This window comes from Cyprinodon tularosa, unplaced genomic scaffold (assembly GCF_016077235.1).
Source record: "Cyprinodon tularosa strain WSP-4 unplaced genomic scaffold, ASM1607723v1 ctg126, whole genome shotgun sequence".
Classification (NCBI taxonomy): domain Eukaryota; kingdom Metazoa; phylum Chordata; class Actinopteri; order Cyprinodontiformes; family Cyprinodontidae; genus Cyprinodon; species Cyprinodon tularosa.
This window is the reverse complement of record NW_024038070.1, coordinates 1313827-1338126: the sequence shown is the minus strand read 5'-3', so window position 1 is coordinate 1338126 and position 24300 is coordinate 1313827. Positions and strand designations below refer to the sequence as shown.

Below are 24300 nucleotides of genomic sequence, written 5' to 3'. Positions count from 1 at the left end.
ATATCAGTCTCCCGCCCATGTGCGTGACTGCGCTTCAAACCCTCGTGACAACCCCTGGCCAGTAAATGCAGCGTGAGGTGAACGCGCACTGACACAGGACCGCGCACGTCGTTCGGAATAATTTAAACGGGCACGAGTACGTGCGCGTACCCGTAGTCTTTGTGTGGCAGCATAGTGAAGCGCCAAAAGAGTGACCATGGCTGATGAGAAACCAAATGTAAGTCTTTGTGCTGTTTAACCGATAATATTAATCCATTTTATAGGTCGTGTGATATGAAACGATTAAAAACAAAGATATAATCCGGAATTTTCCATTATGGTTGTTTTGAAAGTTGTATACTGAAATGCAACTATCTGCTTTACCTACTTTGATAGACCGGAAGGTTTGGGAGCGCGCATGTGAACGCGCGCAGCCCGGTTTTATCTCTGCTTGTTCTCTCAATGTTAAGCAGCTGTTATAGTATAAACACTAGTGAAATTGATCACATGGAAATATGAAGATGCAAAACATTGTTTTCCATTTTATTACACAAACTTTATAAGTCAAAACAGATTCCTGGGGATTTTTAAATCCAAATACTAAATCTTATTTGCTCGTACTTTTTTTGGTTGCTGATTAAATTAGTTTAAAAAATGATTCATAGCTATTAAACTGTTTAATGCTCACTGAACTCATTTGTTGTGATTTTTTTTTATATGCAATGCAAAATGGAGCATCATTGTAAATAAAAAGGTGAAAGTGATAACCTATTACTCTTATAAATCAGTTATAATACCTCTTTGTGTGATTTTAGCTGTTCTGTTAAGGGCGCATTTTGATGAAGAACATAAGACATGACGAAGATATTGATTTATATATGATAAACTGATTGCTACACTGAAAATATGATCAAGAACTAAGTAAAAATTACTGTGTAAGTAAGTGTATTTACCCCTCATTTCAGTATGTAAATAAGGGGATTTGCAAATGGAATGAGCATTTTTACTCTTTAAATAAGATTATTAGGTAATATGCACTTGAAATAAGACAATGCAATAGTTTTATCTATTATATTTGTATTTAATTATTTTAAATGTAATTTGTTCTATTCCTGTCGCAAAGTTCAAGAAAAAAATGCAATTATTTCAGGAAAACATGACTTGTTTAGATGTAAATTTTTTGCACTGTCTGATCTTTATCAGTTGTTGCCATAAGGGGTGATCAAAGTCATCCTAATTGGAGCTTGGCGTTTTAATGCTTTGTGTCTGAAATGCCATGACTTTCCATGTATTGCATCAAAGCAGATCTGTGTATTCCCACGCTGATATAGTGATAATTGTGATTACGGACCAGGAAACAAATCAGTCAGCTTAAGTTGCAGAAAAGTTCAAACCAGGACTAGGTGTTGCAGTAATATAGAAAGTTGTGGACTCCCTGTAGAGCATGTTTCAAAAGATAGTGTGAAATTTAAAAAAATGCCCCACATGGAAAACACACTATGCAATGGTCATGAATGGTTGTGGCAGCATGATGCTGTGTCCTGCTCAGAGGCGATCCACAATCTGCTTTCCATCCAATCAGAAAGAGTTTAAGCTGTTTGGCTTAGAAGGGCTGGCAAAATGTAAGCCTCTAGATGTGTAAAGCTGCTGCAGATTTAACTGCAGAAAAATTAGGTTCTACCCAGCATTAACTTTTAGAGGCTGAGTATAAATAAACATCAGGCTTTTCAGATTTTTATGAAAACAAATGCTTAACATTTTCCTTCTGCTGTACAATTAGACACCACTTTTACTCAGTCTGCCTCAGAAAATCCCAATGAATAACCTTCCCTAGCAAACAGTGACCCTTAACTCTAATTCCCAACCTCTCTCTTCTTTTATCTTTTATCTTTTCACTCAGGAGGGCGTCAAGACGGAAAACAACGAACACATAAACCTGAAGGTAGCAGGACAGGATGGATCTGTCGTGCAGTTTAAGATCAAAAGACACACGCCGCTCATCAAACTCATGAAGGCTTACTGCGAGAGACAGGTGGGCAAATAGCCTCTCAGATGTAAGGAATCCTGCAGTCGTTCTCATCCAAACATAAGATTATTCCCATTTTACTAAAAAAGGCTGTTTACTGTTATCGACCTGATTACAATATCAACACAAATGCTACACACCTTTATTCTTCATTTTGTAGTGCGGGATGCTAGAAAAGGTTTGATCATGAGATATTACTCAAACGAAAAGCAGAAGGTAGTAGAACATCTGACCCATTTATTTTAGATTTCTATTTTTTTGTCTTAATGTCAGTAACTGTACTTGGACCCTTCCCTGTATGTTGCAGCTTTTAGTCATAAAGTAAATCTGTGTGGAAACATTTTCGCACAGTAAAGTTCTTACCATCTAACAAACGTTAAGGATAATCCGCTTCTGAATTAATTTTTTAAAAGGACCAGCTAAGGAGCTTGTTTTTATTTCAGAGCAGCACCTCTAAACTATGCACTTGTCTTTCTCGTTTGAGAAGCGAAATTGTTTTGTAATTATTACCTTTTTACAAAGCACTAGGAATTTATTCACTGTGATGTTAAGGTTCTGGCTCAAATTGTGACCTTAGTGACTCAGTTAATTAAGATGTAATTAAGATTTCCCTTGACATTAAATTAGTGACATTATGTTATGAATCAGGCATCATGTTTTAGCTGAACAATGTCTAATCCACTGCAGCTCACTTAAGGTCAAATGTAGAGACTAAAAGCCATGAAATTGTTTTATCTCATCCAGCTTTGTTTAAATCTAAAAAATGAACTGTTTTTTCATCATATTTCAATGCACACTATTTAACCAAACACATTTAAATGTAAATCCCTTTATCGCATCTTACCCCTTTCCCTTGGGGAGCAGTGGGCTGCCATTGTGCGGTGCCCGGGAGCAGTCTGGGGTTAAGGGTCTTTCTCAGGGACCCAGAGTTGAGGCTGTGTGAATAAGTGGGAGTCAGAACCTCCGGGACCCAAGCGCAATGCTCTAACCACTAGGCCACCACTCCCCTACCTTACACATCTGCATTCATATGATGAATGAACAATCATTATCCATCATTTTATGGGACTTTACGATGCAAACAAACAACTACTATTCTTTGGCTAGCAGCTGAATCCAGGCTCATTACTGGATTTCCAGAAAGCAGATCTATTCCTCTTCAGAGCTAGAGTCCAGGAGGTTTACCACAGTGGTTTTTAAACGTTGGATGCCCCAGCCTGCATCAAATAACAGTATTCATGACTTACCACTAATGGCTGCATCTGACATAAATGTTTATGACCAATTATGTGATGAAGCAGGGAAACACCGGAAGCACCCAGGAGAGTAGATCTGGAGGAGCCAGTTTGAAAAATACAATTTTACACCACTGGACAAGTTGTCTTTGTGATGTGAGGCTTGGATGCAGCTGTTTGGCCATGGAATCACTTTCCATGAAGCTCTCTGCGTTCTGTTCTTGGGCTAATCTAAGGGCCACGTCACATTCTGCTTTCAGTACCAATCAGGGACTCACTGAGCTCCTGAGAGGGACCCATTCCGTCACAGATTTTTTTAGAAGCAGTTAAGGTGCTGGGGTTTATACACCATGGAGGTAAAGGGAAATGACACATTTGGAAATACTTTCCTTCCAGAGGGTGAAAGCAGGCAGCAGTGTCCATTTCTTCCAGCTGCAAAGGAACTTCTAACCAGCACCAACAGGAGCTCCAGTTGTTACACCTAGAGCATTTATTACGTTTGTAAGACATAACAAGAAAAAGAGATATCCCAGACTGTACATGTCTACTTCTCATTGCTACAATCTATACATTTACTGGATTTTCCTCATAAGAAGATTTGCTCCATGTGGTGGCACAGGTTGTAGTACTGTTGCCTTACAGCAAGAAGGTTCTGGGTTTGAATCCCCGCCCGGGGTCTTTCTGCATGGTGTTTGCAAATTCTCCCTGTGAATGCAAGGGTTCTCTCTGGGTTCTCTGCCCTCCTCCTGTCCAAAAACATGACTGTTAGGTTGAATGGTATATCTAGATAGTCCCTAAGTGTCTGAAAGTGTGTGTGTATGTATGGTTGTGTGTCTCTATGGGGCCCTGCAACAGACTGGCAACTGGTGGAATAATAGATAGGTGGTTATTTTCAAAATCAGATTTTAATCTTAAGCATTTATTGCACTAGAGTGTCAGTGCACAAGACTGTCGTTAAATTTTAAAATCTTTATATGGGTTCAGAAAGTGATTTTCATGCTGCTTTGGTTCTGATTCGCATGTTTGACTTCCATTGCCAATTTCTTTCCAAGCTCAGGGACAATGAAGTCTGAGGTTGTTGCTGTAGAGCAATAAAGTCCTTGATACTGAAGCAGATTCACCCAGAAAGTCTTGGTTTTGTACCAACATTGACTATGTTGGTGTGTTTTAAGGCCATCAAACAAACACATTCCTCCTCTTTTAGGTCTTTGATTGTTGTCTTATTATTAGCAAACTTAGGTTGTTGCATAAGTGTTTTTAATGTGGATTGTGACTGTGAATGACAAGCGTTTTACGTCTTCCCAGGGACTTTCGATGAGGCAAATCCGGTTCAGATTTGACGGACAGCCAATAAATGAGACAGACACACCAGCACAGGTAAGGCGGGAAGATGACATGAATGACTTCTATAGGGCAAGCTACTTTAGTATTTGTTTAATTCATTTATATACGTATGTAAACTCTTCAAGGGGCCATTTGCTGAAAGGTAACCCAGGTAGAGCAGTAAGCAAATACTGTAAAAATTGAATCATTTTGCATTTGAAAACCCTACTTATCCAGAACTCCTTTAAGCACATTTAAGTTTGTGTATTTTTTATTTTTTTTCCGCCATTTGTCAATGCAGTTAAAAATGCTTGTTTATAAGTTCAAAGACTTGTTTTAGGTCAGTAATTTGGTAAGAGTATCTCTTTAAAGATTTACTGGAAAATGAAAATTGCTGAATTATTCAATTACTAAAATAACTGACAGCTGCGGCCTTGGATTTGATCATCTTTGGCTTATTGAATAAAGAAAGGAGCCTTCTGTCATGAGCTTGAATTGGGAATTGTTGACAAGATATCCACGTTGTTATTCTTCAAATGTTCTGATAAAATAAATCTAATTATTCGGAATATAAAAGAAACAACACATAAGAAATAGTACTTGAAATTGTGAGGGATGAATAATTTTTTCCAGCCAGGAAGTGCCGTGGTGTAAGAAGGCCAAGGATTTCTTAATAACCAAAAGACTTTTAATTAATAAAAAAAACAAAGCCACTCTTTTGGAACTACATAAGTCAGGTCTTTTTTCTTTTTTTGCTTATTTAAATGTAAAACCTAGATCTGCTTCTATTGTTTTAATCTTTTTCAAGTTTATTTTTAACTCGAAATTGCTGAGTGATTATGCATTTATCCATTACCCTTTTTTCCGTTAAGAGGACGTTTTCTTGGGATGCACTGAAAAGTGCATTTTCAGTTTTCGGCCAATAGAAATTTAACGCCAAAACAATACGGATGAAACTTGCGATGACTCGACAAACAGCACATCAAGCACGAGGGGGAAAGGATCGCAAGCAAACAGTACAGCCAATATGCAGAAACGTTAACTGTGTGAAGTAAAGTACTGAAGTAAGATTGCACAGGTGGTGGAGCAGAGTTTGTAATTGAGTGCGTGGCTGACAGGTTCTGAGTGATGGTGCGTGAGTTTGAACTCTGCACAAAGGTCTCAATGCGTGCTCAGTGGCACAAATTGCCATAGAAATCCAAACGTCCACATTCTGAATATGAGAAGAATTCGACACAGAAAAGGGAGCTGTTACCAAACATGGCCACTGTCTGTGGTGACGTGTTTGGAAACGCAAGAAAGTTTTACAGATATTCTGCCAAGATAAAGGACATGACATTGCCAGTGGTTAATAAATTCAAATTAATTCAAAAAACTTTATTAATCCTCTCAAAGGGAAATTAAATAAACATTTACATATATATATATATATATATATATATATATATATATATATATATATATATATATATATATATATATATATATATATATTAGGGGTGGAACGGTTCACAAAATCCATGGTTCGGTTCGATTCAAGGTTTCGTGGTCACAGTTTTCAGTTCGTTTCAATTCGGTAATGTTGATTGTTACACCAAAATCCCATAAAAATTTATGAAATTAATGAAAAAATCCCCCGAAAATAATGGATTGTAATTAGTTTTAATGATCCGCGGAAACCCTGGATCATTTCCGTATGTTTTGCTGCTTTGAATTTAATCATCTCGCGCATGCTCTCTACCATCTCCAAGGGACTCAGAGGGGAGCGGACGGGAGCCACAGTGGGGGCTGTAGGCTTTGCTTTGAGCAGCCGGTCTGGAGCGCAGCGGGGCAGAGCGGTGGTTGCTGACGGAGTATGAGGGATTTCGGGGTTAGCATGACATGTTGGTCATGTTGCTGTTAGCATAAACAAAACGTGTTGCACAATGCTTGCACACTGTTGCACTTTTATCCACAACTTTCTTTCCGCCATCATCGTAGGTCACTCTAAATGCAAAGTGGTCCCATACAGCAGACCTATAAAGTGCTGCTGGCGCGTCTTCCAACTCCTGTTCTTTCCCACTCGCCATACCCACACAATTCTCCACAACAACTGATTTTTTTCTGCTACACCCGGCTAAGCTGCTTCGCTTCTTCTTCTTGTTTACTACTGGTGGTTGGCTTTAGTCTCAGTACCGCCACCTTCTGCTCTGGTGTGTAACCGCTTCGCCTATGAGAAAAAAGAACAGCGCATGAACCGAACAAAACACACGCGAACCGAACCGAGACAGTCGCACCGAACGGTTCGGACGGTTTTCATAAATCGTCCCATCCCTAATATATATATATATATATATATATATAATTAATTTGAAAGGGTTAGTAGACATTGTAGCCAATGCCAACTGAGCTTCTCTCAGTGTTTTGGTTTTCGGCATTAGTATCCTCATGTTTTTGTTTTCAGTTTTGGCCAATAATTTTCATCTTGGTGCATCCCCACAATTTTTCTTTACTCGTCATCTCAGCCCTGGGGTTAAAGTTTCTCAAATAGACAATAGATCCATCTTTATAAATGCAATTATCAGTCATGTAATTGGGGAGCAACCTGCCACTCGCTGCCTCTATGCAGGTCATGGTGCTGACATTATAAGCCTTTAGCGCCTCTGGCAGTGGCAATGCACCACTCTCAGTCCCAGTCGGGCCGCTGAGTTAAATATGTCTCTGCAGACAGATGCCAGTTACACTCACAGCAGCTTGTGGTTGAGGTCGTCACAAATCATTATTGTATTGTTCTACACGGCTAGGCAAGTCTGCATTCCCTTTGCTGCTGTCAAGAAAGGCAAATACAGCTTGCCGTTTCAGTGGCCAGCCTTTCTGTTTGATGCCTGCAGACCATAGAATTCATTTTGTATAGAGCAAAGTGTCACCCTGAGCCCAACTACCAAAGAATTGCAACCTTTTAACATTTAGATTTTGCCTTTTGATGTTTGTCGTAGAGCATGTTTTAAAACTGTTGTATTGACAGGCTGGGCAAGGGGGAATTAATCAAAGAAGCAAACAAAAAGAGCAGCTGCAGTGATAAGAGATTAATATTTTTTTTGTCTTAGACACATATCTTTGCATTAAAATAATGTTTAACATTTACAAAAATATAGGAACCATTTTACAGCACAGATGGAAGAACATTGGGAAGGCTTTTTGACACAAACCTCACAAATCTGACCTTAATGGAAGAGTTTCCCTTAGAGGGATGGATAATAGTGGAGACTAGTCACAGTTAATGGGATAAAAAAAAAAAAAAAATAGGTAATTGTGGAAGATCTGTTACAGACTCCAAATAATCTTTAAAATGCAGCAGAGGCCCATGTCACTACCCGATCCGTGCCATCAGCTCGTTTGTGCAACCAGATATACGTCCAGGTTGCCCTCGATTTTATTTTATAAAAAAGTTTTATTTAGGGAGGAAAGTTTTTTTCCTCCCTAAATATAATAAGCATACTAAAGTATAACGTGTCAAAGGTTAATAAAGTATTTTCTTAAAAAAATCAATGCATTTAAATCCTTTCTGTTTTTTAACTCATCTTTTATCCTATGCTACTTCCGGAAGGCAACTTTTACGGCTTTGGAGTTAAACATAAATTGAGTCTTTTTGAGTTTTATGTTTTCCCTTTCTGTTAACATTATGGTATAAAGTGCGTAACCTAAAGAAAGAAACAACTTAAATACAGATAAACATGGTTTAATTGTATTTTGCCGGACTATTCTGAGCATGTCCAAATATGACGTCAGATAAGCAGTTTAACGGAAAAAATGTAAAAAGCATCAAAATGGTTTGTATTTACATTCTTTAATGATTTAAGGATAAAAAATAAGTCATTTTAGTACCAGAATTAAATTGATTATGGAAACCTAGATGTATATCTGGTTGCTCATGGGCAAATGAGCTGATGGGATGGATCAGGTAGTGACAGCCAACCTTACAACTGGAATATGAATGATGTTTCAGTTTAGAGCAACAGTAGAAGGGTTCAGACATGTTGGACCCAAATCCAAGTAAACAACAGGGTTTAAGGTTAGGCACTGTACATTAATATTCTCCATCCAATCTGACAGAACTTTAACTATTTTGACATGAAGCATAACATGGATTGATTTAAATGACTTTGATGTAATTGCATGGTATGATTGAAAAAAAAATCTATATTGATCTCCCTTTCATTATCACACAAACAAGTCAAAGAAAACCCAATGGAGTCTTAATTATAAGAATAAACCGATATAAAGTGCTGCAGTAGGGGAAGTATGGGCTGGTATGAACTTCTGAGGTATGATATAACTTTAAAGCCATTGCATTATTTTGAAATTTATTAATAAAAAATAAATAAATATTTGAAAAGTTTGCTAAACTGGTCTGATCTTTTCATGATGTCATAGTCATAGTTAGCTCTAATTGTCAGCTGTGGAAGCTGTTTAAGATCTAAGGTGTATTGTAGAAGTGTCCCTCCAATGCAGGGTTCACTTCCCTTCGTGGTGCACTTTCATATTTATGTATAAAGTTTATACGTGACAGGGTGACTGCAGGTTCAGAATGCTCCCCTTCTCCAGCTAACATGTAGTCTGCAGAACTAGCAGCTACAGGGGGCCATGGGGGGAGGGCTGGTGATGCTGCAGGTGCACCTAAGGGAGCCAACAAATGTTTTCTGAGGAGATTTATGTATAAATGAATACTTATACCACAAAAAAGTTTGACTGAAACCAGGATTTTTAATATGGTGGTGTAATGCAAAACCGGTAACCATCCCATGCCTTCTCAGGGCTCTAAAATCAAATGCATGCCGCACTTTTTAGATTACCAAACCCCTTTAGCATGATTATGTTCTGCTATCTTTTACATCAAATCTGTATAAAATACAGGTTTTTGATTCTAACCTGTGGATAGAGGTGATGGGTATGGACACTTTTTTTCCTGTAACAACATTATCTGCTTTTCTTTGCAGTTGGAAATGGAAGATGAGGATACGATCGATGTGTTCCAACAACAGACGGGGGGTCTGATCTAACCGACCACAGCTGCCGTCTTTTTGATTCCAACATGACTGACTTCCCCAGCCCGTTAACACCCAGCGGCTGGCTATTGGCAACTTCTCCAACAGTCTCAACATAATTCTTACAGAGGAGGTTTTACATTTCTGTGCTTCACAAAAAAAAAAAAAAAAAAACTGCTGTAAAGAATTTCTATTCATGCCCCTGTTACTGTTTTTGTCTTTGTACATAAATTACACCCTGAACACATTGCATTCTTTTGTTTTGTTTGTTTTCGTGCTGTTTTGTGATAAATTTGTAGAAGTTTCCCTCCCAGATTGAAGGTTCGTTCTGCACAGACTCAGAAAAATATTGAGAGCAGATAAAAATGAAAGTTTTTTTGATCTTGTTATTTACTGTTAAGCTAGGCTTGATAATTGTCTAGCAGATCTCTTCTTAAGCTGTTATGTTTTGGGTCTGGCTGTCATTTAGTGAGCAGCATATCCAATCTTGGGAACACGACTTGGTTGCTGTTTAACTCTGTAATCAGGGAAAACAAATCTATACTTTTTATATTGTACTGGATGTTAAGAGTACTCATTTTACTTCACCACTTCATACTTTGGGAAGGCTAAAAGGATGTTTTGGTTAAATATACATCTGTATTGTTTATTCAAATGCCTGTTAAAATAAAGTTATTGTCCTCTTTCCCCCAAAGGTTTACTTGTTTACATTTTCAGATCTAGGAATGAAACTCTTATGCGAGATCCTTGCAGATCAGCCAATTTTTGTCCTCCTTTCTTTCTTTATTGCGGTTTAAACACTTCAACTGGACTTCCTGGCATATTATTTGCAACCTGTAGTACAATGGGTGCTTTTAGTGGTGCTTTTTGACATTTGCAAAGTAAACAAAAGGGTGTGAAGGGGTTCGAATCCGGCCTGTGGTCCTTAGCCGCATGTCTCGCCCCCGCTCTCATGCCCCCTTTATTTGTCAGCCTACCGTTTAAAAAAAATGAGCCACTAGTGCCGTAAAAAACTGAAAAAAAGCAAAGTAAACAAAATTAATATGAGCCTTTATGCAATAAATCACTTGTTAAAATAACAAAGTGTAATTGGTTCATCAAATGTTAAGTTTCACAGGCTCTCATAATTAGTGCTCTGCATTAACCAAAAGGATCAGAAACTAGAACTTGGGGATAGTTATATATGTTCTTGGTATTGTATTTCTGGTATTATGTCCTTGATATATATTTTGCAACGTAATCTAAGTACTATTTCTTTCACTGAAAACCATTTTTTGCACTAAAAACAGATTTACTTTCAGTCTTTAACTGGGCCATAGTGCCTAATTTTGCCATAATAAATTGCCACAGTTATACAGTGAACAGATTACACTGTTTTTAGCTTCAATAATAGTAGCCATTGATGGTAATAATCTTGTGTGAGGGCTGCAATTAAGTTGGAGAATCACAATGTCGATGAATAAAAGTTAAGTGCAATTTTGGCAATTCAAATGTAAAGCTAGATTCAAAACTTGAATTTTGGCCTTAAAAACTTGAAAATATAGTTGTAGAAAGTATATTTTAGCATCTACAGCATCAAAATGCATATATTTTATTGTGCCTTGGCTGCTTACTGCAGGGGCCCTCTACATGCACAGATGACTTCTAGTACCCTGCACCATTAGAGGTGGACCCCAGTGCAGGATCACTTTTGCACTGGTGAGGCAAGTTCTTATCAGTAAATATATTTAATATATGTCCTTAGTATTCGAATTGAAAATTTAAAATGCATCTGTGACTGTACAAAACTACATTTAAGAAATTGTGATCCTGACTTCCTTAGATAGAAATGGAAGCTCTTTCTTCGGCTGGGGTTAATGTTAATCCCAGATTGCACTTCTAATACTGCACATTTGTTCTATAATGAACTTCCTAAAAGTTTAAATGCAGTTTTTATTATATTTGCTTTTCAAATAACAGATAACACTTTTATAAACCCACAAATGAATTCAAGCACTATGGAATATGGCCTCAGGGATGTGGGCTGCCTGGTCACTGACGCTTGCCACCAACAAGAGGTTTGACCGCTGAGCCTCTCGACCAATCAGAAGGAGCCTCTGTGCGGTCATATCCAATCAGAGTACGTGATTCGGCCATTGGGCTGAGTCTGAACGGCTGGCACCGCAGAAGCAACAGAACTCTTCTTCTTATGGTTTTTTTCCCCAGTCTCGGGTGGAGTCTACATCTCGTCGCTTCTCTGCGGGCAACGAGGAGGATTTTTTATTTTTTATATTAGTTTGAGTGTTGCTCGCTGACCGCCGAGACATTGGAACGGCTCCTCGAAGATGACGACGACCACCACGTTTCAAGGGTTAGACCCCGGTACTAAAAGCAGCTCCAGGTAAAAAAATAAAAAAAGAAGGAGCCGTTGAATATTTTCTACGGAGGAACAAAAGGAGTGGGATGCGGGGAGACGGCTTGCTTCGTTTAAAGGCAGTCCGCGAATGGTGGTGAAGGGTATAACTGGATTGAACTAAACTGTCACATAGAGCTGCTAATTGAGTTAATCTTATTGGGTCGCAGAAGCACCATACCCTTTAGCCACCATAAGTTAGTTTGGTAAGCCTGCAGTGTGGGCTTTAGCCAGGAGAGCTGGACTAAAATAGAAAGAAAAACAAGATTTTTTTTTCTGTTTTCCGTTTTAAGAAGTGCACAAACCTCCCTCAACTATTCTTTTGTTGTTACAACTAAATGTCTTTCTGTGTTCTGATAAATTGAACCTTCAGTATTTTTACATTCTTATTAATAGCATGTGACTGCCTAGAGTAGACTTTAAGTCTGCATTCATCTTAGTCTCTGTGATTTGGGTGAAAGGGAAATTAATCAGTCATGATAAACGGCTTTTTTTTTATATGTGCTTTAAAACAGACCACCTCATGCTTAAAGCATGCAGTCATTCCTTTCCTGTAAGTGATGCATATGGTCTGAATGAATTCCTCCCCTTTGCAGTAAAAAACAAAACAAAAAAAAAACAGAAAAGCTACCTTCCTTTACTTCTCTGAATTTATATTTCTATAGAAATAGATGTATATTTTCTAGATTTTGGGAGGTAAGCCTGTCAGATGTCGGCTGTGAGATTGCAAGCTGCTTTTGGGTGATGTAGGGGGCTTGGGTGGGGGCTAACTAAGCCTCTAAATCTTATCTTAGCTCTTTGCTTTTGGTCTCTAAAGCCCCCCCCCCCCCCCCCCCCCCTTTTTTTTTTACAATTTGGTGGTCATTTCTGTTTCCGTATGTCTAAATAAGATCCAGAGAGCAGCTTTTTTAACAAAGAGATCAAATCTTTGTAGGTCATCAGCGACCCTCCTACCCCTGCTTTATCACACATTCCATCTTTGACTGTGGAGCTACTGCATCTGCCCTTTAAACTGCCCTCTTGCTCCCTATAACAGATGATTATTTTATTGATAGTGTTTCAGTTTGATCTAGGGTGGGGTCAGCTGCCCTGCTGCTAACAGCTTTCCCCTTCTCATCACAATCCATGTGGAAACCATGAGCTCATCCCTTTCTGGCCGGGGGATAAAGTCTGGTTTAGGCATTATTGTCACAGCCGTGTGTGAGGGACACCAAAAAAAAAAGGATCAATTGAAGAGTGCTGTGCAGATATGTCTCTGGTTTATTTCCTTTGTATGGTTGGAGGAGGTGAGGTGTTTGTTGGGCTCCATCTGCCTGCCCGGCCTTTCGGACAGCTGCTCCGTGTGTCAGCTGGTGGCTTCAGGGACTCCAGGAGAGGAGAGTTTGCTGAAAAGAAGAGGGAGGGGTCCGACATGGGCTGTTCTAGCAGATTGGTATCTGTCATCCACCCCAACTGTCGCTCCACATAGTGAACTTTTAAAGACTTCCCTGCACAGTTTTGTGTCTCTGAAAAGTAGAGCTGAAACAACTAATCAGATTAATCATGATTATTTGGTTATTAAAAATAATCATCAACTAATTTAGTAATTGATGAATTGTTAACTGGAGTATAGAGACTCTGAAATTTGTCTTAAGCTAACAGAGCAACCAACTTAGAGCAGTAATTATACCAAGATTGTAAAGAAATATATAAACAATAAATAGATAACGTTTTCGTCTATCAAGATATTCTGTCCAGAACTCCTCAAGTGCAAAAGTTTTGGTTTCACCTGGTTTAATTTCATTTAAAAAGTCTTCTTTAAGGAACATTTTGCCCTCCGATTATCAATGATTGATTGCAAAAAATGATCAACTGATTAATCCATTTGTAAAGTAATCATTAGTTGCAGTTCTACTGAAAAGTAAACTAAACGTACTAAATGTATAATGACCTTTACAGACTCATACCTCAGTTCCTGGATTTTGGTCCAATAGAAACCCCTAATTAAATTGAAGCTGTGATTCTAAATGAGTCCAAAAATGAACAAGTCATTGTGTGTCATGGCTAAAGAATATGCTGAGATGAGGCTGCAGCTAGCTTGCTAAGTCTGCGATTAAAGGCGAGCAGAGTCAGCTGAAGGGCAGAGATTGTGACTGAAAGGCTGACAACCGCTGCTTAGACCCACCGGTCGCTCTATGTGTTTAGTAAAGGGGGGAATTTGAGCCTAAGGGCATCCTCATGTTGTATTTGCTCATTGATTTATTGATTTTCTTTTTTTTTTTTTTTTTTTGCACAGCTGCTTTTTGTTTTGAGCTGTTAAAGCCTCCCGTTACACTATTGTTACAGTCTTTGTTTTTAATCCCTAAGGGTACTACGGCCGCCCGGTGGGGAGTCCAACTTCTCTCTTGGCACAGATGAAGACGCAACCCCCAACCGCAAGAACAAGATGGCCTCTAGCATCTTCGCAGAACCGGATGACCCCCATGCTCATCGAAGGAACAATCCACCAAGTGAGTTGAGCTGCCAAACATAATCAAAGCTGCAGGAGCTTTACATCTGCGGGATGACTGTGGCTGAGTTTAGTGGAGTCTAGAACTTCTAGAAGCCCCCATTAAACCAAAAGTACCATGTATTTATTGAGCCCAAATACAGTACCATCTTTTTAATAACTCCCACTTTAACCACAAACATTAGACCAACTCAATGTAGTGCATCATTGTAGAGGAACCAGCATTTATTGGTTTTTTATGTTTCTATTAGCTTTTGTACATTTGAGAATGAGAATATGCTCTTACACTTCTTTGGAAATTAAGCAAATATGTCCTATCTCTGTGACATTATATAGATGGTTTGTAAATGCCGGTTGAATGCAGGTGTGGTCTTAAATGCTAATATCAGTTTTCCCTTTTTTTTTTTTTTGTATTTAGGTCAGAGGGTTCAGTTTTGGTTCTTCCTTCAGTTTTTTCCCATGTCCCCTTCATGGCTTGTAGCAAATGTGAAACAGGAGTCTGATGGCTTCTTTTCAACAAGCCATTTCATCTGGATTGTTGGACCAATAGTATTGAGACTCTTACCTTAGCTATGAATCTTTACAACTCCTCTTGTCTGCTACTCTAAATAAATGCTCTCCTTGTTTGAACTAAGTATGATATACTGCTGTGTTTAGGCAGTTTTCAATTGTTTCTCTCGTTTTACAGTATCTGTAATGAAGTGAAATGTTCTTTGGGGGGGGCTTTTAGAACCTAACCCTGCTTTAAACTTCTCCACAACTGTCTCTCTGATCTATATGCTGTGCTCCTTGTTCTCTGTTATATTTATTTTGCCAATGTTTTATAGCAAAACTTCAAAACCCTCAGAAAAGAGATTGAGATTTGTTTAATTTGGTGAATCCTAAATGTTACAGTAGACTTTATTTTGAGGCATCAAAGTGAAAAGTCACGGAATTTAAATTTAAATGTTCACAATATCATTCAGATTGTGTAAAACCGTTAGATATCTTCCCACATTACAGATAAGCACTACTTTGCGTAGTTCTGTCATTTAGAACACTTTGAAAAAGTGGAAAAATAAACAACACAGAAGGTTTGGCTAAGCAGGCAACATAAGATGCAGACTAGAGCCTCATTTTGCTCATCAGAGGGAGTTTCCCCACATATATGGCAGCCAAAAGGCCCTGGAGTGCAGGCATCAGGGTAATTTGAAGCTAAGCTTTGTTAAATAAAGGCTGTAGATCTGTGCTTGCAGTGGAAAGACGGGAAAACGGTATCACTCGGTGAAAGGCATGGCCTTGCACGCGGAGAAGGGAAATGAAGGGAGCCGGGAGCGTTCAAGGTCGCTGCAAACTTTCAGCCACGGAGGCTTAAATGTGATCTGACGTTTATGCCTTCGAGAGTGGTTGGACTGAAAGCCCGGAAAGTTTCCGTCATCATTCAATGTTTAGCTTGTACCGGTTTCCTTGCTTTTCACCAGATGATAGCTGTTCAAGAAAGAGCAAAATCCCAAGCTTAGTAAAAGTAAAATTCACAAAAATTATCTGGGAACAGGCAAGAATTTGACCTCAAATGGGTTCTTTAGCCTTAGACAGCTTGCAGCTGATTACAGTAAAGCCTTTTTTCCTGCCTGCTTTGTTTTACTTGGGACCGTTTCAAGTTTAGAAACGCTTCTTAGACTTGCCCCTCTTTTGCTCACACAACTGGAAGAAGAAGAGGAGGAGGATGTTAATGTATTTAGGGGTAATGGTAACTTATCTCACAGTTTACAAGCTTTGGGCTCAGCCTGCGAGGCTTCTGTGTGATGATAGTTCATCTGGCGTGCAGGGCTGTGTAGATTCCTTGATAGATGGTCAAATGTGCGTTTTATAAGGACTGGATATGTCTCCACCATCTGGAGCCATGTAGCGGCCAGTCAGGAAGAAGCTGCAGAAATGCTCCAGCCACTTAAACAGCAAAACAAATCCTGTTTTATTTTTCTTTCCAAATAGTCCACAAGAAACTTTGTTGGTTTGCTAATGAAGTGCAGGCTTTAGAGCCCTCTTATCCCAGCACTCATGTCTGTATTGGTAATTAATTTCCCATAGTATTAAACTAAAAGACAATAAAGGAAAGCAGGAAGAGGAAATGATTTAATGAGAGCTTCATAGGTTTGACTGCGGGAGGATATGTTTGCCTGAAAGCTCAAGTATTGATGGATGTTATAACAGCAGAGCTGGTTGGTATGTTTAAGAGCCCTCAGCCTCTGCCCACATGATGAGCTATTTCTAATAAAGGGGGAAGCACAGACTAGCGGTAACCACAGAATTACTTTTCCTGTCTCGCTGCTTCCATGCCTTTATGCCATGGACCGCTGAGATCAATAAAGATAAGTAGGATGCTCTGTTTTGTATGATCCATCAATCTCTGCCGTTAAATGCTCTCATGTTTCATACGTCTTGTTCAATGGGCACTAAGCTGATCGGGCTCAGAAATATTGAGTTATGAACGAGCTCTTGTTGGGGGTATATACTCTTTCTAATTCATTGAACTCCATTAACAACAGTGGCCTCTCTCCTGGCTCTTCAGCAGCCAGTGTTTCCCCTCATAACAAAGGCAGATTGTCGCCTCTCAGGCCCTCTGGATGATGGCAGCGGACTTATGTGGCCTCGGATAGCACGGCCTGTCTCTCTGCACTGAGCCAACGCTGGGTTTTAACGCTTTTTTTCTGCGGAAGGGAAATGATGAAGGCACTACATGGGGTAATGTGGGTCTTGGCAACCGGGGTCGTCTGGTTGGACGCCTTCCACTGCGTCTTTCTGGGTCTGAAGCAGCCGTCCAAGCAGATTTGATGCTCAGTGTTGGTTCCCAGTGACGTATTTCAGTCAGATGATTTTTAAAGCTGCTGTTTTAGTCAAAGCTGAGTTGATGAGTCCTGGTGAGCTGAAGATATTTGGGTCTGGTTTGGCTTTGGTGCTTATTGGATTAGTCTTTATATGGCGTGACTGTTGCTTTGAAGCCATGTTCATGTTTCCTGTTTAGCTTTACCATATGAGTTCATCTAGGCAGCGCCCATGCAGCTCTAAGGTGTGTTTTTTTTTTTTCTTTCAAATATCCAGCTGGGGCACCTACAGGAACTCTGTGCGGAGAACCATCAGCCCCTCTGAGGAGGGTCCAGCAGCCTCTCCTCTTCCCCAAGAACCCCCAGCCGGAGCTGACCACTATCCACAACTCTGGAGCAGCTTTGATCTGGAACCAGAGACGAGAGGTACAGTGAGGAGGCTCTGTTTCCAAAACAGAGCAAGAGTCTAGTTGAGCTCAGTATCACAGAGGAAATGTGTCTGAGTGGAAAATTTCATGGCTTGATTTCTGCTTTTGAATCTGATCCACTTCTTCAGATAAATGTTCACTGCGACGTTTGTAATCCCAACACATTTTATTGTTTTTTAACACATTTTCTTGCAGACATGGAAAGAATGTCTTCAAAGAGCAGTTTTAGTGAAGGAAATCGTCACAAAATATAGAAAAAAAAACTTCCAATTTTAAATGTTGCTTGTACTTTTTTCAGTTTATTGAAAAGGGACCCTGAACATTAATCAGTGAGTTTATCAGTCCATATTGTACAAGATGTGCAAGATTTACCTATGGAGCATCATTTTCTTTTCTAACCACTAGTGTGGTTTTGGATGTAAAGTAATTGCCATCACGGCTTTGTCAAGCTGCTGCCTACCTTTGCGAAGCAGGAAAAAGACTAATACAAAGTGAATCCTGTAGAACACTTTATTGCCTACCTGGAATTGGTGACGATAGTTGAATAAACTTTTGGCTCTCAAAATGGTATCTGTGCCCCATTTCTCGGTACTTGCCAATACCATTTTAGTGCAATTTTGGTATGGGTGCAACACTAATAATCACTGTAACATTACAGGATTGTTAAAAATACAAAATACTGAGAGAAAAAAAAACACTTTAAACAGCTGGTCAAAACAAGAGCCACAGTTTACCCATGAGTTTTATGCATTTAAGAATGCCGTCACATTATGACCACAAGCTTATTTTGGGGTTTTATTACCATTTTGCTTGGTTTGTGGTCAAATGTAAATGAAAACTACTACAGCATGTTTGTGGAGTTCATGGCCAGTGGTTGCTTTGTGGATTCATTCCTTGACCATCTCTGTGGCTGTTTTATAAGCTCTCTGATCTGACTGTTGGGTTCCTTTGTCCTCATTAAAAAAACTTCACAGAATAAATGGACTTTGTTTAGGCGACTTTCTAAGGCCTAGATTTTGTTTTCTTACGTTTTTTTTTTTTTTTTTCAATAAGCGGCTAGATACAAATCCTCGCCACAGTTTTTATATTTGTTTTAAAACAAAGATTGTTTTTCCTTTGCTTTATAGTTATTCTGTACTTTGTATTTGTCTGTAAAATAAAATCCAAACAAAACAACATAAAGTTTTTGTTTATAACAAGTCAAAAGATGGAAATTTTCATTGGAAGGCAAATCTAAAATTTTAATTTAGATAAATAATTTAGGAATAAACTAGGATCAGGGACTCTACCATAGACGGTCACATAGCAGACGATAGAAAATTTACTTTTATTTTCATGTATTAAAAGTTCCTCATACTTTCAATGACCAGTTTGACACTGTTGTTCTTTTCTTTACATTTTAGGGTGAAAACGGCCAAGAACAAGCAAACGATGGTAAGCACTCTGCCTTCCTCATCTGTTTTTATAAAACAAAAGCTAAGTGTCTGTCACAGGATGGCTGTGACTAACCAGAAGGGCATGACTTGGATTACTCAGTGAAAAGCTCCATGGTCTCTGAAAACAAACCAGGTAATTTTATCCTGGCCCTTTAATATCACATCTTTGCAGAGTGTCTCATCTATGCTGGAAGTCATACTTCTTAAATAAAAGAATATATATACAGGATTCAGCTTCTCCCTTTCTGAGTCAGCAACACATGACCTCTTTGATGTGGTTAGTTCCTGTCATCATGGCATGGCGATCTGGAGTCAAGCAGCTGTTCTTTGATGGCAGGCTTCACTTAGTATGAAAAGCCTTTTATTAATCACCAGGTGCAGGTTTGGAGCCCAATGGTTGGGTCCTCTGATAATAAAAGGGGTCTGCACTCTGGTTTGAATGGAGAAATATTGGAACTAAAGCAGCCTTTGTTGCACTGCCTGTAAGTGATCTATTTCCTCTTGGGTGAACTCTAGTTTCTGACGATGCTGCAACTCCTGTTTTGTCAGTTTGAACGTATGCTAGCAGAAAGCAAGGCGTCAGATTTAAAGGCAGCAAAGCCTGCAGGAATATCTTAACATCTGCGTCCATTTTAACCAAACGATGCAGGCCCACTGTCTGTGGCAAAGAGCCCATTAACTCCCAATGAATCCAGTTGCCACAGCTGCTTCTACTGTTGCTCTTAAAATAGGGTCATAAATAGTGTTCACTTGGCAGGGCTGCTATGGGATTCTTATGGTATGATAATAATACAAATACAAACTTTGATATTTACTCAGGACTGTACAACAGGAAGTAACTGCTTCCAATTTAGATAGAAATGTGACACTTACTCATAATGCTGCAAATTAATAGGATAAACTGATCAGGCATCATATTATCATCTATACCCGTGGTTTCCAAACTTTTCTTGGTTGTCCCCCCTTTGGTTTACAAGAAAGTTTTAGCGCCCCAAACCTCACAGCTGCAGGACATTACACACAGCAATAAGACAAAATACATCCTCTTTGAATCACAGGACTTAAGTTTAGCTATTCATTTTACATTGAAAAACAGCTCAATACCTCCCTGTTTTATTTAATACATTTTTACCAAGCCTCCCCTGCAGATTGAAGCAGAAGGTTAGATGTTTTGGATATATTTCCAAGCATCCAAGTTGTTGTTTTTTTTTCCCATAAGCAAGAGAACAGGAAGTTAGAGAAACTTCTCCCTTTATTCCAGTGACAGGTAAAGTGTGGTTTCTGGTTTGTTAAATAGATAGTATACGTTTTTACATCAGGTTATAGTGCAGTGGCACTGTAAAGGCCAGCAGGGATGAATAACCTGCGGTAGCGCTCCTTATTACACTCTATGTCTGCTACTAAAGGAGCTGCTCAGCTCCTCTACAGTCTGGTGCAGGGGGTGAGAGGTGTTGTCCATGATGGATGTAAGCTTGGCCAGGACCCTCCCCTCAGCCATTTCCTCCACTGAGTGCAGAGCGAAGACCAGGATACAAGTGGCCTTCCTCACCAGCTTGTGCCTCTCCAGTGTTCCTCCAGATTCTGGGAAATGTATTTCTCCTTCTTCTTAACTTTCCATTGATATACTACTGGATGTAGTATCTTTTGAGTTCCTAACTACCTAAGATGTGACCTCAGACTGACGTACCTTTCTTGTGATTTCAGTATTAAACAGAAATGTTAATAATTGTACAAATTATAGGGCAGACTTTAGTTTGTAATCTTCAAAACTTCATTCAAACTAAAAGGCAAAAGGTTTTAAATATATTTGTGTGTAATGAACCTAAATAATAACTTTCACTTATTGAATGCAGCTTTACTGTAAACCCATGCTGAGTGTTTGCTGTGGAAAAGCAGCAGCGTTTGAGGTCAGAGTGAATAAAAGGCATTATCCATGTCCATGTACGCCTATGCAAAGCTGCTCAAACACAGCCGTTCTTATTCATGCTTATTTTTGGTTCAGCTCTGGTGTCGGCCAATCGGCTGACCCACAATGTCACACACTGACCAACCACCACTTGCTCGTTTGGTTCTCATATTTCTTTACGTTGCTTCTTTTAATCACCTTTTGTTTTGTTTGTTCATGTGAATTAGCCCTAAAGTTCAGCTTCTGATTAGTTGATACTGAGCTGCTCTGATAAGCTACCATGATTGTGGAGCCAGAATGTTTGGCCATTATACAGCAGGAGCAGTAGACCAGCCCTGGTTTAGTCTAAATGTCTGCAGTGTCTTCAGCTGCTGATTTGAATCATATTTGCTGTAATCAACTAATTCAGTTCAGATGAAGTCACAGTGGCCTTTTATTGTTGCTGTAGAAAGTCCTGAAGATGTGGAGGGGGAGCAGGAGGAGCCAGAGCAGAAGGAGACGTCACAGCCCCCCGCCCCGTCGGGAGGTGCCAATGCTGCCGCGGGAGGTCGAAGAAACCCTCCTGGTGGCAAATCCAGCCTCATCCTTGGTTAAAACAACTTTCTCTTTTGTTTTCTTTTTCTATTTTTTTTTTTTTCATTCAATCACTTTTTTATTTTTTGAAAACAACAACACCCCACCTCTCTCCTCCACCTCATCAACATGCCACCGTCTGTCCTTCCCATGCCTTCACATGCATGGACTCTCATGTCCTCTCACTCCACCCTCAAACCTTTTGTTTGATCCTTTTTTCTATTGAAAGAAGAAAACTGTTGACAAAAGCACTTTATGTATCTCCCACACCCCTTCCATTTAAGCCCATCCTGTAGTGCATCTCGCCTGCTGGGAAAGGCATGACATAGTTTGTCCCTCATTTCTTCCCCGGTTGTAAATGGTAAAACAAAAAGAATAAAAAAGATTTGATGTGTGGATTTCTAAATACAATAAAGATTCATATGAAATTGCCCATGCTGCCTCTGTTTTCTTTCTTACTGCTCAGTTTATGTTGTGAACCCGCCAGTCTAGACATACTGCACATAAAGCGACTGTTAATTCTCTCCTCCTTGGTTTCCATCTGCATAAATGTCCAGAAGCAAAGAGCCGAGTAATATTTATGAACACTGAAATGAAGCCTTATGGCGACAGGGAGCAAAGACAGGCTACAAACTGGAAAGCTGCACGGCTCAAATAACGGATAGTTTCTGCAGAAATGGGTCAAAAGAATAGCAAGATCTTTTTATGACATCATGATCTGAATATTTGGCTCTCTGTGTGTTTCTGGTTCAAGCTGGGTGTTGGATTTTGTTACGTCTAAAGGTTGTTGTTTTTTTTGTTTTTTTTTAACATAAGCTGGAAGATCATCCTGGTCTTTCCATAATTCCTTATTTGGTTTCCCTCCTAGAGATTCACCATTTTTAAATAACGGGAGGAGGATGCAGGATAAAATAGCATAGGGAGGGGTCTTTTTCAGTTTCTTCTAAGTTTGATTTACTTACATTTTAAGTGATGAATCATTACTTCAGGGACCTGATGGGACTTAAACAATCAAAGGTAAAGCAACATTTGAAATTAATTAATAAAAAAAATTGCTAACACTCATTTAAATGATGGCCAAATGCCCCAAAGCTTTCACTGAGTTGATCTTGAACAAAAAAAACAAACCTTTTTCAGGTTTACATTTTAATCAGGAAATAAAGTACCTTATTCTATTATGTGTGTGTGTGTTCAGTTGAAAATAGATGCATTTTTACTTGATTTTTACGTTGATTAATTAGTTTAGAAACCTTAAAAGGAACAAATCATTGATTAATTTGCTCCTAGTTGTTGGATTGTTTAATTTTACTCCTAAATTGTTTAATTTTCTGTTCAAAATAAAATCAGTATTCAGCAGCACATGGCTTGGATTAAAAACCTTTTTAGGGATTCAAATGTTAAAGGTAACGATGTAAAGGTCAAGATTATAAGTACCCTTTCCAGATTAAGGTTTACAGAATATGCTTTTCATGACTGGAAGTAACAATATGATGGAACTGCCCAGGCAGTTACCCAACTTGAAACTGATGATGAATATGTGGAGACTTGGAGCTTATTATTAAAATACCAGTGAAAACATTAAAAAAGCCTGTCAGCTCTTATAAGAGTATAATTGCTGTAATATCAATACAGATTTTTCCATTTAATGAAGTTTTTTAATTTGAACATATTGGAGATAGTCATGTTTTTGTCATTGCCTTCAGTCATGTTCTATCAGAAACAAAATATGTGATTAATGACAAAATTTTCAACTGTAAATCCTACCAACCAGCTCCTTATTGGAATCCCTTAGATTGAAAGGATTTATGTTAGATTTTCTCCACCTTTTCGTGGCTCCAAAAAGGAAGAGATGGACTTCCTCTAACCTCTGAGTAATGGGAGAGAGATTCTCAAGGGGGAAGAAAGATTTCATAAAATTCCTGCAGCTGTCTGGTAAGTGTCTGAAATACGACATAAGCTGCATTTCACCTAATCAAACAAAACAAGACATTTGTTAGCATAGCAGCCAAACATTTATCTGACTAAGAACTAAACAGGGTCTGAAAACTCAAAGCAACATTTAAAAATTAGAACATAAATGTCAAAGCAGCCTCTTTAACTTCATTGGGAATGTGTAAAGAACTCAAAATAAAACTGAGGTTTTCAGAAGTAGATCTAAAACTTCTTTAAATTTGTGTCTAAAAGCATTTCCTTGTTATGTCTATGAAAGTAGAAAATTTTGAGACAGTCCTGTTTAAAATCTTTCCACAAGTCTCTCACTGTTATTAAATACTGATTAAATGCTAGCTTCAAAATGAATCATGTTTTTTTTTATATAATTTAAAACATGAAAACAATCCAGCACATTGTTGGAGCTAAAGTCTGAAGAACTATGATGACACAAGCACTTAACTCTACTGTAAGTTCTGGTCTTTAGAACATGGGGGTTCCTTGAATGGGGGCGTATTGTTGATTTTATAAGTCTCTATAAGCTGCTTATTGTGAAGCATGTAATCCCTTGGAAGCAGGTCCTCCTTTATAGATTAGTCATGATGAAGCTTATCTCTACAGACTTAAAGTTTTAAAACCATCTTTAGGAAAACAAAAGCAATACATTTGTCTATTTCAATTCTAGCATTTTTCATTTAATTCTTCAATGTAACTAAACTGTACCACACCTTTCTTTAAAATTGACCATTTCCCTTTTTTG

At 38.8% G+C, this 24300-nt stretch overlaps 2 protein-coding genes across 2 annotated transcripts; both read left to right on the top strand.

Moving 5' to 3' along the window:
* Window positions 1-57: 57 nt before the first annotated feature.
* sumo2a (small ubiquitin like modifier 2a) lies at window positions 58-9803 on the top strand. Its single transcript, XM_038276679.1, has 4 exons — window positions 58-217; window positions 1880-2011; window positions 4546-4617; window positions 9540-9803. The coding sequence occupies exons 1-4, from the start codon at window positions 197-199 to the stop codon at window positions 9600-9602; spliced, it is 288 nt and encodes a 95-aa protein (XP_038132607.1). The 5' UTR covers window positions 58-196; the 3' UTR covers window positions 9603-9803.
* Window positions 9804-11732: 1929 nt separating this feature from the next.
* LOC119777687 (jupiter microtubule associated homolog 1-like) lies at window positions 11733-22044 on the top strand. Its single transcript, XM_038276678.1, has 5 exons — window positions 11733-11967; window positions 14326-14468; window positions 17546-17694; window positions 19100-19130; window positions 21487-22044. The coding sequence occupies exons 1-5, from the start codon at window positions 11912-11914 to the stop codon at window positions 21630-21632; spliced, it is 525 nt and encodes a 174-aa protein (XP_038132606.1). The 5' UTR covers window positions 11733-11911; the 3' UTR covers window positions 21633-22044.
* The last annotated feature ends 2256 nt before the right edge of the window (window positions 22045-24300 follow it).